Below are 16289 nucleotides of genomic sequence, written 5' to 3'. Positions count from 1 at the left end.
CCGGATATCTCTCTGCGTTCACACGGTAGGCTTCTGAGGCATTCTTTCGGCATTCCCCATAAATCAGGATCATGTCCACTTTCTCTATGTTTGTGAACACCATAATCTTCGATCTTACCACTACGACTGCTTGCTATGAACTAACACGATCTCATGGACCTGCTATCAAAACTTGCTCTGCGTAGAGGCAGTTCTGTCAGGCACCTGAGAAGTCTTACATGCCGTGGTACTGACGGTCAAGTGGGCCACTTGTTAGTTTGTTTACATATTTTCACATGGCCATATCTTCGTTCCTATGTGCAGTAGATGCATGAGACCAACGGCGTTGTGTTTCTCTGCGTGTGCTCGTTTATATTATGCATGTTATTGTATATCGTTCCATTAAAAAAAATATGACTTTGCTCCAGATGCCCCATTTGTCGTTATTTTTCGACCCACCCCATACCTCCGATTTACGAGCCCCATTTGATATTATTGTTTCCCGTAAACCTCACATCGCTACTGTTTCTGGTTTCTTCGCTATTTCAGGTGGTACTTTTAGGTGCCTCACGCGGTGTATATATATATATATATATATATATATATATATATATATACACACACACACACATACATATACATATATACACACACACACACACACACACATGTATATTATTCATGCATGGTGTTTTGTGTTTGTCCTTTATTCAGAGTGGGCCTTACTGTCTAAATTAAATTCTTCATTACGAGTTTATCGCCATACGATTCGTTTCAATTAAGGCATTCATTAATGTTTTTTCGTGGGAACTGCAGTAAGTTGCGTTGTTTCTAGTGGCCTATTTCAGTATTGGGAGACAGGTAGAAAATGGTCAAAAATAGTTTCTCCATTTATAATTCCATAATTCATAGTCTTTCTTGAGATGAAACTAGTGATGTAAATATTCAACTTATAAGATGATAATAATATAAGTGACGAAATTCAAATGTTACGAAGAACTAAGTACGTCCTGTCTCGTGTCCGTACCATCCCTACCATTCAATTAACGATGACATTAATAATAGTAGAAGCAAAATACGATAAAATAGGAAAGCTGAAATCGAGCCTGACAACAATACGGCAAAGAACCCTAGACGTCATGAAAGGACCTTACTGGGTCCACAGCACAGAAAACGACACCATTATGAAATCTGAACCAAGGTTGGCTAAGATCAAAGTTTCCAGGAGCCAAGAGAAACCAAATAGCTACTTATCGTTGCCCTTTGGGATACTCTATCCGCTTCTTGCAGTAAGCAAATATCGTTGACCAGATGATGCCACACAAGAGAGAGCCTTGGATAAACACAAAACACTGGTTGAAGGAACACGGCCATCAAGAAAACCGTGATTAGCTTTACCACTGAAAGCAAGAAGTGCATGAACAAACACCTGAGCTCTCCGCATGTTCAGGAGTAACCTAACGCAGGCAACATGTTATCGAAATTACTAGTGTACTTGCTTCACTCTGATAAATACAGAACGGTAGGATTTATTTACAAGGATAACACACGTTGTTGCGCTTTGAAAATAAAAAAGAGTTAAATATTATCTTCTATGAAAAGATGCAGTGGAGTGAATAGATGCGATACTTGCGTCAACAATTTAATCCCATTAAGACAAAGTAACGGTAAAGCCTTACTGTTCGAAGCAAAGTACTGGTAACTACTTACACCTGGAAGAAAAGTAACTAACGGTAACAACTTACTTCTGGAAGAAAAGTAACTAACTGCAACAACTTACTTTTGGAAGCAAAGTAACTAACTGCAACGTCTTACTTTTCAAACCAAAGTAACTAACTGTAACGCCTTACTTTTCAAAGCAAAGTAACTAACTGTAACGCCTTACTTTTCAAACCAAAGTAACTAACGGTAACGCCTTACTTTTCAAACCAAAGTAACTAACGGTAACGCCTTAATTTTGGAAGCAAAGTAACTAACGGTAACAACTTACTTCTGGAGGCATAGTAACTACTTACTTGTGGAAGCAAAGTACCTAACTGCTACAGCTTACGTCTGGAGGCAAAGTAACTAACTGTAACAACTTACTTGTGGAAGCAAAGTATCTAACGGTAACGACTTACTTTTGGAAGCAAAGTAACTAACTGTAACAACTTACTTGTGGAAGCAAAGTAACATTAACTGCAACACATTACTTTTTTGAGGAACTTACCAAGCTTTGCCGTGTTCAAAAAGTAAGTGGGAGAGATGTTTAAAGAAGGACACTGTTTCTTAATCCATAGGTTCAAATACAGGAGCCAATATTTGATTATAAGACAAATTTAGATGGCATCAATGAAAATTATCCAAGAAAAGGAATAAGCTAAGAATACACCCCCAAAGTTCTCCTGCATAGATTCTGGTCGCAGCACACTTGGCCTAGGGGCTAAAGCTCCCATATCCTGGTTCCGAGAGACCATCCTTGCATGCAATTAGTATGAACACGCATCTGGGTATCTGAAATTAACTGACATAATATACATGTTCTCCCGTTACTTATTAAAATTTCTTTGAACTGATCCGTTGAAAATCTCCCGTCTGAAGTTTACTGATTCGAGTCCTGCCTTGGGCATGGGTGACAAACTATCAGATTGGTTTTCGAAATAAGTGTAATAAGGGATTATTTTAATAAGAGCAGTGCCCTCGACTTTGATTATGGAAATGATAAGTAATAATAGTAAAGATAGTGCTGTGGAAATGTTCATAAGGTTATAAAATAATACAAATTAAGGATTCACTGAAGAACTATTATCTATGTGGGAATTAATTGCATCAAACTGTTAATAATATTCTTCAGAACGTCAAGGGCCTACAAGTGATGATTCATCCATCGTGCTTGTTGGATATCACTGATGGAACAACCTGCATAGTTTCACCTTGGATGATGATGTAGATATTTTCGTGCTTTCTCTTGCCCTGTTATGTTGCTCTTAAACTCTCATTTATATAATGCAAAGACTGTCAAAATACACAAACCTTGGCACTTCGTTTTTTTTTCTAGAAAGAGAACTTTCTTAATTTTGATCCATTCGCACGCCAGTAGTTTTCCTTCTGAATCTTTTTTCAATATCCAACTTTCCAACCTTGCCTTTCGGAGTAACGACTTTGATAGAGAAGAAGTTGGTAAATAATTTCTTTTTCGGCAAGGGTAACTTTCTTTTCTCTCTCCTTCTCTCGATTACTCAAGAGCATTTCTTCTGAAGAGAGAGAAAACTTACGAGTCCTAATTACTTGTTTTGAACTGTGGAGAAGAAGAAAGAGACAGAACCAAAGAAAAACATGAAAAAAGAAATTGTGGCCACTCGCTGAACACAAAACAAAGGAAATGTCCGAAAATCTTAAACTTCTTTAGACTTATCTGCAAGGAAAAAGCACCCCAATTAAGAATAAGAAAGAAACGGAAGCTTCAGAATAGAAAATTAAAACTGGTGATTTTTACGTGAGCAAAAGCCTCCAGACCTAAAACATGTTAATTGATTTCTGAAAGAGCATGTTTCCATCAATTTAGCTTCTCTTTGCACGGACCGAGAAGTGAAAACAAGATCCTTTCAATGTTTGTAATCAGTTGTACACGTTTATGACTGTTTACAGCTCTAGATGATTAAAATAATCATGTCTTCTGCATGTGCACACCGAAAACTGCATCAAAAGTACGCCACTGGGGCTACTGTAACTAAAGCATAGCAAAAACAATCACCTCAATGTTCTCTATACTCGGTCTCTGGAATCTGTGGAGCAGGAACGCGCATAACGGTAGAGAATGGGAGAAAGCGAATGGGCGAAACAAAGTAGTGCGCATTGCTGCAAACGGGTGGTAGCTGCATTGACGTTTCCCCTCTCACGGATTCATTGGTCGAGCCCTCTCCAGCCACTACTTGCGCAGAGACTTGTTTTCGTTCGCCTGCTCCAGAGATCCCGGGAGAGAATGTAGTCTGTATTTTCCTGTCCGTAACATAGCACTTTCATTTTTAGCATATTTTGAGGTGTCTTGTATAATATTGGATTGCATTGTAGACTAATGGCTGGTTTTAGGGTTCTAATTAGCAAAACCGCAAAAAAGGTCCGTAAACCGTCGATATCGATTTACTCCCCCTCATCCCCCCTCAGGATGCTATTGAAGCTCAGCCGATTATAATGCTGCCGCTGATCATGATGCTCCCGCTGGTTATATTGCTGGCCTCTGAATATGACTCAAACTGGTTACGATTCTCCCGCTGGTTATAATGTCGCCATTTATCATCATACTCAAGCTGATTTTGATTATGAAACTGATTATGATGCTGCCGCTGGTTATGAATCTAATCTACTGATTACAATGTTGCCGCTGATCGTGATGCTGAAACAGATTACGATCCTGCCGCGGACTGTGATGCTGAAACAGATTACGTTGGTACCGCCGATTCTATAACTGATTACGTTGGTACCGCCGATTCTATAACTGATTACGTTGGCACCGCCGATTCTATAACTGATTACGTTGGCACCGCCGATTCTATAACTGATTACGATGGTGTCGCCGATTCTAAAACTGATTACGATGGTGTCGCCGATTCTAAAACTGATTACGATGGTGTCGCCGATTCTAAAACTGATTACGATGGTGTCGCCGATTCTAAAACTGATTACGATGGTGTCGCCGATTCTAAAACTGATTACGATGGTGTCGCCGATTCTAAAACTGATTACGATGGTGTCGCCGATTCTAAAACTGATTACGATGGTGTCGCCGATTCTAAAACTGATTACGATCCTGCCGCGGACTGTGATGCTGAAACAGATTACGTTGGTACCGCCGATTCTATAACTGATTACGTTGGTACCGCCGATTCTATAACTGATTACGTTGGTACCGCCGATTCTATAACTGATTACGTTGGCACCGCCGATTCTATAACTGATTACGTTGGCACCGCCGATTCTATAACTGATTACGTTGGCACCGCCGATTCTATAACTGATTACGATGGTGTCGCCGATTCTAAAACTGATTACGATGGTGTCGCCGATTCTAAAACTGATTACGATGGTGTCGCCGATTCTAAAACTGATTACGATGGTGTCGCCGATTCTAAAACTGATTACGATGGTGTCGCCGATTCTAAAACTGATTACGATGGTGTCGCCGATTCTAAAACTGATTACGATGGTGTCGCCGATTCTAAAACTGATTACGATGGTGTCGCCGATTCTAAAACTGATTACGATGGTGTCGCCGATTCTAAAACTGATTACGATGGTGTCGCCGATTCTAAAACTGATTACGATGGTGTCGCCGATTCTAAAACTGATTACGATGGTGTCGCCGATTCTAGAACTGATTACGATGGTGTCGCCGATTCTAAAACTGATTACGATGGTGTCGCCGATGCTGATGCTGAAACAGATTACGATCCTGACGCGGACTGTGATGCTGAAACAGATTACGTTGGTACCGCTGATTCTATAACTGATTACGTTGGTACCGCCGATTCTATAACTGATTACGTTGGTACCGCCGTTTCTAAAACTGATTACGTTGGTACCGCCGATTCTATAACTGATTACGTTGGTACCGCCGATTCTATAACTGATTACGAATGGTGTCGCTGATTCTAAAACTGATCACGATGGTGTCGCTGATTCTAAAACTGATTAAGGTGCTGCAGTTGAACATGATTTTCAAACTCGTAATATGCTGCCGCTCATTATGATTTTGAAATTAAATTGATTACGATGCTGCCGCTGATTCTGAAACTGATCACGATGTTGCAGCTTATTACGATTCTGAAACTCATAACGATGCTGCCGGTGGTTAAAAAGTTTCCGCCGATTCTGATTCTGATTACTGCTTCTGATCATGATATTGCTGAAGATATCATACGGAAACACTGAGAACAAAATTATGGAAGGCAAATTAAAGGAAGCATTACATATCTCCTTTCTAAATTTCATGGCAACTTCCCGTTCACTGTTGACACTAGTTCTCTGTATCTTGTATTTGTCCGCCATAAGCTTTATTGGAACCACACAAGCCACGGATTCATTATGTAAATGGACTCACATTGTGTCTGTGCTAATCAGCTCACGCTCTCGTCATACGTGTAATATAGTTTGCCGAAAATCAATATAATCAATAAGTGGAATGTGATTGTCTACAGCTAAGCATTAGAGGGAAGGGCGAAGTTTCGAGTGAACCTAGACTTCAATAACTGAAATAGAGGTTCTGGTTGTTTCTTTAATATTGTTATTAATACTGAGGTTTGCAAAAAGACTAAAATTGTTAGGTTATATCCTTGAGTGTATCTTCCAAAAGAAAATACACAATTGCCGACACGCTATTGGTGGAATTTCAGCTATGGACCATATTCATTGATTGATTTGGTTATTTTTGTAGCTTTATGTTACTTTTGGTTAATCGCGGAAACGACCAGTGGCGGCCAATGAAGGGGCTGAAAAAATTATATTTTGTTGCCATTAGTGCAAAAATTAAATATTTATGCTTCCGCTATCTTACTGCGTCCCGTTGCGCTGTGTGGAGCTTTCACTTGACGCGCGACAAGAGGCAAACTTGTATATGAAGTCGCTTCACCCTCGGGGACTGCCAGTACATCTCCATGTTATCTCTAACGTAAGCACTGCTTCCACTTCCCTCCCTGCTAGGCCCTTGTCAATCCTAAAAAGCAGACTGCATTCAAAGCAGCCCAATGTACGGTGGCGCTGCCAAGTGGTAGAAATCGAAAGCTCTCACACTATGCCGGCGGACACCGAGCATAAACATGCGATTACCGAGAGAAACAGTGGCCTGCCATGTAACGTGTCCGTTTCGCTTGTCAGTAAGTGCGTGATACTAAGTATTCGAATCGATTCCAAGAGTTACTTGTTTTCTGGCAGTCAGTTATATAATCTAGTGTTCTGAATGGTAAATCGTACAAGTAAAAATGAATAATTGAATAAAAGACCGCCGCATGGAGTTAATCTTCAAATAGTTAAGGTATTTATTTTTATTTTTATGAATGCAACCCTCCTAACAATAAATAGCATGAGCCGCCACTGGAAACGACTGATTGATAATAATGAACTTGATGAAGGGACTCGCACAAAGAACACCCATGCGCTGGTCAGGATTCGAATCCGAGACCCTTTGCGTCAGAGACCTCTTTGCTAACCACTCCGCCACGGAAGTCGTCAGTCGCGGCAATGAGGATGAGTTGAATGATGAAATTGGAACACTCAAAAGAACACACTTGCTCAGGCCAGGATTCGAACCCGCGACCCCTGGTTTTGTAGCGTGCTGTACTAACCCCTCCGCCACGGAGGTTGATTCTGGACCATATAAATGGATCTCGAGATGTAGAACACCAATGGGCATGTTGTTCAAAATGTTCTGCGTATTGGGCCCCTTTATTTTTTTAATATATTCAGAACTCTTATCTACAGGCTATTCCAACTTAAGACTTTAGTATGGGGGCCTTATAGGCTTTTACTTCTGAGATCACCACCCCCAAAGTTTAAGTGCTTTTGTCAGAAAGGAAAGTCTTGAAGATATGAAGAGAAAATAATGAATATGCACCAAGTATATGTAATCACTTCCTACCGTTTTCCTTGCAAACCAGATGCAACCAGAAAAAAATCGTGTTTGTTTCTATGGTTTTCATCGATTGGGAAGGGGGAGGGGGGGGGGGCTAAAAATAAAAGCCTGCTGGCCAGGCTGCGAAATCATTGAAGACTGGTGGGGGGAAAGATCTTAATCTACAATCCGCCTCCGCCCACAAACATGTATATATAAATTATGCGGTATACATATCTATAATGCTAATAAAAGTAAAAATAATTAACTAAATTTTAAATATATTAATATTATTAATTACATATAAAGAAATTGTGTTACTTTTATATATATCAGATATTATAAAGTAGCAAACTAATTCCTTTACTAGTTAAAGATATTAATAAATTATGGAATAGTTGAAGTGTTTCTATTACGAATAAGTTTTTATTTATTTTTTTGCTTTACGTTAATATAAATCAGTTAGATTTCATAGTTATTATTGTCTTGCATTCTTGTTTTACTTTCATTGTGCATATTTATGTAGAGTTGTTAATGATCTCTTGAGAGAAACATCATTCAACACTCGCAGCCAGACTAATTTGTGTGTGTTTTCGTTATTATTCTTAGTGAAGTATATCTGAAACTTAAAGTACTTGATTATCCTTTGTTTGTTGTTACAAACAAATTCCCCCCCGGAAATTTTTGGTGTGGGGATTTTTGAGGCCAAGATTGTTGGTGGGGGAAATCCCCCCGCCTCCCCCAAGATATCGCATCCTGCTGCTGGCTGTTGCCAATCGTTGCAAACACGTGTTGGGAAGAGGAGAGGGGAATGTCCATTAGACGTTTCCTAGACTATTGCATCCGAGGTCGCTTTCTCGTTTTGATTGGTTCTTGAAGCTGTGACAATCCAATGGACGGTTTTGCTCCTTTAGAACGAGAACCTACTAGTATTACAAGTAATAGTTTTTCCTAATTGCATTTATAATTAGGGTTAGATTTAGATAGCGTCATTGATTTCTTGTAAGAAATTTCGCTCTTGTATAAAACATCAACAGGGGGGATTTGTCACTAGGCTATAATCTAGGGGTCGCAAGTTCCCAAAAATGAGACGCTGGAGGGGTAGATGTGACTGGACCTCGACCATTAAAATGTCTTAGTATTGTGATAAGGAAAGAGGAAAGAAGAGTTTACAGGATTCTTGTTGGGAAACCTGATGGCAAGAGACCTGTAGGAAGGCCAAGGCGAAGATGGAGGGATAACGTTGAGATGGACCTAAAGGAAACCGGTAAGGATGGAAAAGATTGGATTGATCTTGGCCAGGATAGGGGCAGATGGAAGGCTTGTGTTGCTACAGCCATAAACCTTTGGGTTTAAGGCGGCTAAAGAATTAGTTAGTTATTGTGATAATAAAAAAAATAAAACATGCCACGTCGTTTTACTTTCTTATTTCATGAAAGTAAGTAGAAGGGAGAAGTTTCTTGCGTTACAGTTTTAGGCGAGTGTTCTTTTTGTTAGATGAAGATCAGTGGTGGTGATTAGGGGGAAACTGCTCACACCCTTTTCTCCACTTTTGCCCCCGCACTATGCTAAACCTTATATACAAATGGAAATATACGGTCTTTGCCCTCCCAGTTTTGGCACCTTGCCTCCCCGGTTTAGGAAGCCAATCGCCGCCACTGATGAAGATTAATGAATAATTTTTAATCAGATGTGTCTATATTTTAAAGCTAGTGAAGTACCACGATAATAATTATAATTACAATTACAATAATAATAATAATAATAATAATAATAATAATAATAATAGTGTCTGCAGGGTTCAAAACAAATGATAGCCTTTATAAATCCCTCTGTGACAGTAGCTTAATAACTTAGGTTTCGGTGTGTACCACAGCAGATGTTCAATGCACGTTGGAACCGTCTTCTGCACAGAGAAAAATGTTTGTTTGGATTAACCAAAAAAAATGGTAGTGGTGAACAAATAGTTTGTTTAAATAGGCATCAACCAAACAATTGTTCACCAGTACCAAAAGGTTTGGTCAAGTTCTATTTGTTTGTCGTAAACAATTTTTGGTTACCAAAACCAAATAATATTTTGGTAAATTTAACAAAATGTAGTCCATTTGTTTAGGAAAACCAAATAATTTAGTCAAAATTACCAAACGATTTGTTAATTAATTTATTCATAATTACTTATGTTATAATGTGGCTAATTTTAGATAGGGTGGATAGTTTGTAGAAACTAGCTGATCTCAAAACACACATTCAGAATAGAAAGTTCACGTGAACTAAACGTTTTTGGAGCATGTATGTTTTTTTGCGCCACACTTAGCTTCTACTTATATAGTCCAGAATCAAAAAGGTTGCTCATGGGAGATTCAGTTTTATTCAATGCAGTACATTTCCTTCTTTAATTTATAGCTTTGATGTTCACGTATCTTTTGAAGAGTGTTAAAGCACAATTTTTCACCATGATTATAATCAAACGTACCATTATTTGTTGTACAAAAACTTATGTTTCTTCTACACATTTTGACAGAACCATCTAGCGGCCGGTGTAGGAAACTCAGTATAAAGTAAGTATATTCTGAGCTTTTTTTCAGAATATTAGGTTACACAACAACATAAAGACTCGCTTCGAGTAATTATTTATCTACATGAGTTTCAATTTTCGACAAAGGATATTCATACTACACTCGACGAAACTGGACAATCGTTATTTCAAATTCGAAAGCACGCTCACGCACATATAGAAAATTTATCCAAACGTTTTGTTTCTCTTTACTTACATATGTATCATTTTGTTTACGAGTACCATATTTCTTTCGTCTGACCAAATTTTTTGGTATTCTTAAACAAAATTATTTAGTAATTACAAGCAACATTTGGTTATCGGAAACAAAAAGCATAACCAAACAGCTCAATCAAACATTTTTGGTAATTCCAAACAAACCATTTTTTTCTGTGTGCTGCTTCAGCAAAGTTCCGATTCATAAGTGGCAACACTTAGGCAGGAACGAAATGTGATTGGCACGATGTTGACAACTACCCAAAGTAGCAGCCCCTGTGACAGAACTCGAAGTCATCGGTTCCTACGGTGAAATTCACTTAGATATGCTCGTGGTGTAATACTCGCACCATTGTTCTCTAGTGTGTCACTACACACAGAATTACAAAGCAGAACACGGAGATTCTACATGAAATCGATCTTGGAAGAATCTTTTGCTAAAAGACGCTCCAGAAAATGCCACGTCCGCCTCTTTATAGCTGCAAACGGGGAGAGAAAAATGAACATCGCCTCGGAGATGACATCACTCGCGCCGCCATCTTGCTCGACTCCCGCAAGGAAAGAAAAAGAAGAAAGTCTACGAGCAAATGTCTCCGACAAACTTCCAATTTGAACTTTGCACAAACGATTCCTCCTTTGTCCCCTCAGAAATCTCTGACAAAGAATAGCCGAACCATTGAAAAAGCTTCTGTCTCTTCTGGACCTGTTTTCGTTCATTGTTTCTGTCGAGTCATTGTCCTCCCTTCGAAGGCGCAAATTGTACCCAGAGTAACTTAATGAAAACCTCCGGGACTGATCAATATTTAATCAGAACTCGAATGTCTTTGTGCTGGAAAACTTTCCATCGCCAAAAGGGGGAGGGTGTGTAACGTTCTTCCAACCCCTGTCGCAACAAGCCTTCTCTCTGCAACTCATATGCTGCATACCTTCCTCCCTACTTCCACACTCTTTTCTTTGTGTACTCCTCACCGGGCCTTTTCAATATTCCGATCCTCTGGGATGCCCAATTTTCCGGCTGGAAAGAAAATCTTTGCTCTTGAAGAGTCAAGAATTATTATCTCGTCCCGTAACCTCAAAGAGGGAGATCATACTCCAATAACTCCACCAGAACCGTCTGTTAACTGACACTCTCCTGCTCTTGGAATCATTTGACGTTCTTCCTGTTTTCATATTGAGCTTCCTTTGATCTTTCCTACTTCGATTGAGGCTGCAGCCCCACTACCCCCCCCCCAACATCCCTTGCTTTCAATCTCGTCCACTTCTATTTCCTGACCTGTCACTTCCAGCATCCAACAACGTGAACTTCACCAAAAAGACCTGGCAACAATGCTTTGAACATAGTAAATCCAAAGACGCTTTTGACAGATTGATTTTTATATTATGGGTTATTCTTGCCCGTAACGCAATACGGGAATATATGTCCCTTAAATAGAACAAAATTGAGGACTGACCCCTAATCAGTGATGTGCGTCTACGTGTAAACAACGATAGTCTATATTCTACACGTAGACTATTTTATACACGTGGATAACGTAATCTATGTAAACAACATGACGAAAGGTGAAAACTTAGCTAAGGGCGCTTTAGAAGCAAAACAAAAATATACAACGTATCAGTTGCTAATGTGTGAGAAAACCTTTCATAATCTCCCTTTCAATTTTGAACAATTTCTCACCTAAGAAAAAAGCCTAACATAGCAAATATTTTAGTGTTTGTGAGAAAAGGACTACTTTCACCTCACGACTGCCATCTGTTTTTTTTTGTTTTTTTGCATACAATTTATTTTCTTTTGAAGTTGGTAGAAGAGGAGAGAAATTTCGTTGTAAATAAGATTCCTGTCAGTTCGTTAGGAACAAATATAGTTGAAAATGTCACTTTCCTTTTACGAAAGCCTTCAAAATTATTTCTAATTTACTTTAGATTGTCTACGTAGTCTATGTAAACTACAACCAAATGTAATCTACGCGTAGATTACGTGTATTCAACGCATGTAGACGTAAACTTATAGTGTACGGCACATCACTGCCCCTAATATGAAAATGAAATATGTATAATAAAACTTTCTTATTCATTTTTTAAAACCAATTCATTAATTCAATACAAGAACTAAAGCTATACTTTCTCTGAGGACTGCAATATCCCTACCCATGTTAAAAGCTGAGGCTGTAAAGGGACGCTCAGCGCACAGAAGGGCAAACACAGGACAACACGACTCCATAGAGGATTATCCTGGTCGTGGGTCCAGGCGCCAGAGCCTCGTTGGAAGTGAAACTGACTTTCGGGAGCCTTACCAGAAGGTCGACCCTTCTCCCTCTAAGATGTTCTCGAACTATCAAAGCCATATGCCTTCCCGTATAAGTTAATCACGATGACAGTACGAGGAGTGGATAAAACGGACGACCGATGTGCTTGAACGAAATCCGAACCCACAATCTCTAGATTACAAACAGAACACTAGCAAATTGGACCCTCTTTCCAGTATAGCATTATTGCAGTTAGTTATTCAAATTATTTATTAATCAATAACTCATACATCATCAACTTCTAAAGGAGTTACTTAGTGTTGCTTCTCTTCAACTTGGCTTGTCGTGACGATGAAGATGAACTGATGTATTGACACTCGTAAAAAAACACCTACGGGATTCGTACTTTGTACCCCTGGCGCCATAGTGCGCTGTGCTAACCACTCCGCTACGGTTAGAGGAGCTACCTGCTACTGTACCTGGAGCGAAAAAGGTCGAAAAGTTTCAAGATGGAGGACGAAAAAACAAATTTCACTCTTTTGGGCGTGAACGAAATTCCTTAAATTGAAAGGCAACGAGTTCATTTGCTTTAAAAACAGCTAGGAATCCTTAAATGATGATTCAAACTTCCATTTGAAGCAATCAGAGCCACGCGTTTCAACATGGCGGACTATAAACTTAATGGATAACTACAAGATAGCTTCAAAACTTCAAAATGCAGTTCAAGAAGAGAAAGGCAGGAGCTTGCTTCCACAGTCTCAAATTTATGAAAGTGGACGAGATTAAAACGCTGAAGAAATGCACTCAAGTGAAAACTTCTAACGCTAAATGTTTCCTAGTACTAATAATATCAAAAGGGTCATGCACTACAAGATGGCGCTGAGGATGCGTAGTGAAGCCATCCACAAGAGCAGCTGGCTCAGATCTTTCAGCAACTTTTGAGAAAGCAACGAGAAGTCAAAAGAGAGTGACAAGAATTTAATCAGAACTTTGCCAACTGTTCTTCACAGCATGCGCACACACACGGCAAGGGCCTCTTCAATTACCATCCATATATAAACACCGTCTCAACGCAGTGCAAGATATAATCTCATCCTTGTTGAGTTTCCTTAGGAACGAAACACTCTCTCGCCGAGAAGGACGGAATCCAGTGTGGTTTACGATGTCATTTAAAAGTGAAGCTAACCCCCTCCAAGCTTTCCACAGTTGGAGAAGTTCATGACGGGGCTATATTAACTTTGGACTTTATTAATTTAAACCTTGGAGCAAACTTCCGCCCGTGGGGACCCTTCTAAGGGTTTGTTAGGCGACGATAAAATAATGAGGAAATTACCTTCGTAAAATTTACCTTGGAAACAGACCGACAATCTTTCGGGAAGGGGGGGGGGGATGTCTCGAAGTGAGATTTGCTTCGGAGAGAGAGAATTCATAATGAATTTCCTCGGAATGGCATCTCATTTAATGAGGCCGTAGAAATATGACCTCCAAGAATAGTTGAGCGAAATGATTCACGGTGTTATCTGGGGGACTAACAAACATCCAATTTTCCCAATCAATTTTTTAAGCGGTGAAGTCTTACCTCAAGTCTCCTTTCTGTAAGGTCACTTCTTCGAATACGATGCGAATTCTTTCCCTCAATCTGCAAAGACAAAGTTAAGTGGTTAGCATAATTTTAAAGGTGAATTAAATATTGAATTTTTGCACACGGTTAGTAAAAAGTTAACTTTATTCTTAATAGAAACTGGACCTACAATTTAAGGTGCTGTGCCTTACCGGGAATCGAATCCGAGGTCTCTTGATTAGACAATTCATTCGTGCTAGTATCTACCATATCGGGTCATGCGTCAACATTTAGAGCACAATTTGAAGCAGTTACAATAGTTCTTTACAAAATGAACTATAAAAACGAATCACTCAAGTTCTGAAGCAAACTGTTTGGATAAAGCAGGCACTGAATCTCAAACAAACAAACCATTTATACGAGCCAGCTGAAACAATCCGTAACGAAAACATTTTAAACAGGATCTGCTGCCCTACTTCTTGACCAAACGAACTGTATAAATGAGGCACGTTATCTAATTCTGGACAAAACTAACAGTATGAATGAGAGAAGTACTCAAATTCTTGACCAAACAGTTTGAATGAAGCATCTGCCTTTTCCAAACAAACAACTTACATGATATAACCATATGCAAGGTGTACGAGTAAAGAAAAATAAATGTTTAGTTAGTTTGCCACCAGATGGCTTTAAATTGGAAAAAGGGGCGTGGCTAAAAATTCCGAAGGTTGGAGGAACGCAAGCGTGGTGTGGGAACTTCACTTCCCACTGATTAGCAGAGGTTAAAGCACGTTAAGTTGAGTTCTCTTTGAGTGTTGAAAGGGGTCATCTCGGAATGGAACAATGTACAGGGAGTAGTGATTTTGTAGTGGTTTAGTATTTTAAGTTTTTATGTAGAGTATTTAGTTGGGATTTTTAGTTAAAGCACTGCACACTTTGTTCTATTCAGAGATACACTATGTGGAAGAAAGTCATTGGACACCCGGTTTCAACTCTGAAACGAACTCCTCATGGAAAAGAGACTACAGACGGTTATATATACGGCAGCAGGAGGTTTCTCAGATTATTCGCTGATAAAGTGATGGACAGGAAAGAGCTCAGCATGTTTGAAAGAGGGATCATACTAGGCTGCTCTATAGAAGGCATGAGTATATGTAGCATAGCTGATGCCCGACAGGTCCCTAAATCAACTGCAGCCTTTTTCATGAAGAAGTGGCAGGAAAAGGGACACTGCAGCAATGCACCACGAAGTGGAAGACCCACGAAATTGGACGACCTGGACAGAAGAGTACTGAAGAGGGAGATTTGGAAAAATAGGACCCGTCCGATGCATTCGATTGCAGAAGAGTTTCAAAGTGCGACCAATTTGACTGTTTCGACCAAGACACTTCGCAAGGAAGCCCATGAGCTCGGTTATCATTAGAGCCCGGAAGTTTGGCAAAATGCCTCTTTTTATCTACTGCATATATTGATAAAATTTTTCCGGATATACGTTTCTTATGTTGTTTCGAATGTTTTGGAAGCCTTTTCATTTTGCCTATTTGGGACCCCACTGCCTATTTTTAATTATAATGCCTTTTTTGCCTTTTTCAATGAAATTTGACATTTTTTTTTTTAACAAAAATGTGTATATAAATTATTTTTCTCCCAAAAAACGTTGTTGGCATTTATTTTTCTTCCGTTTATTATGTGAATAATTTTCGCCTTATTTAAGTAATATTGAACTCACGCATGTTTCAACATTGCTGAAGGAGAAAAGTGTGAGAAAAAAGTATTTCATGCTGAGTCAGGATATTGCCTTTCGGTTAACATTTCTTGTGCATGATTGACTGCTGAAGTGGACAGGTTGATTTCGAACACAAAGAAAATATTTCTGAAATCTCCCTCTCGAACCCGAAAATTTCAGGAAGTTGCGATTGAGCTTAGTTTACATCAGCAACCAGTCTTGACGAGATAGGGAACCTGGATATCAGCAGCTATATATTATATTATGCTAACAACCTTGAAAAAATCAGTGAGGTGATCGATGCTCTTCCAGAAAATGAAGCGGCTTCAATTCGTGAAGTGAAAAAACTCATGTGCTATTCAAGTTTACTTTGCACATTGTGGTGCATTGCCAGAGACAATTACAATTATAGCATCCATGAAAATCTTCGA

At 39.3% G+C, this 16289-nt stretch overlaps 1 protein-coding gene across 1 annotated transcript in view; it reads right to left on the bottom strand.

The window, feature by feature from the left end:
• Nucleotides 1-16289, bottom strand: part of LOC146003812 (suppressor of lurcher protein 1-like) — a 475712-nt gene that overhangs the window by 48303 nt on the left and 411120 nt on the right. Inside the window, exon 8 of the mRNA XM_083142232.1 lies at nt 14154-14213. Coding sequence (XP_082998358.1) covers nt 14154-14213 — 60 coding nt within the window. The remainder of the gene's footprint in view (nt 1-14153; nt 14214-16289) is intronic.

Source organism: Lepisma saccharinum, chromosome 20, assembly GCF_977018435.1.
Source record: "Lepisma saccharinum chromosome 20, izLepSacc3.1, whole genome shotgun sequence".
Lineage (NCBI taxonomy): Eukaryota > Metazoa > Arthropoda > Insecta > Zygentoma > Lepismatidae > Lepisma > Lepisma saccharinum.
The sequence above is the reverse complement of the archived record's forward strand: the minus strand, read 5'-3'. Positions and strand labels throughout refer to the sequence as shown.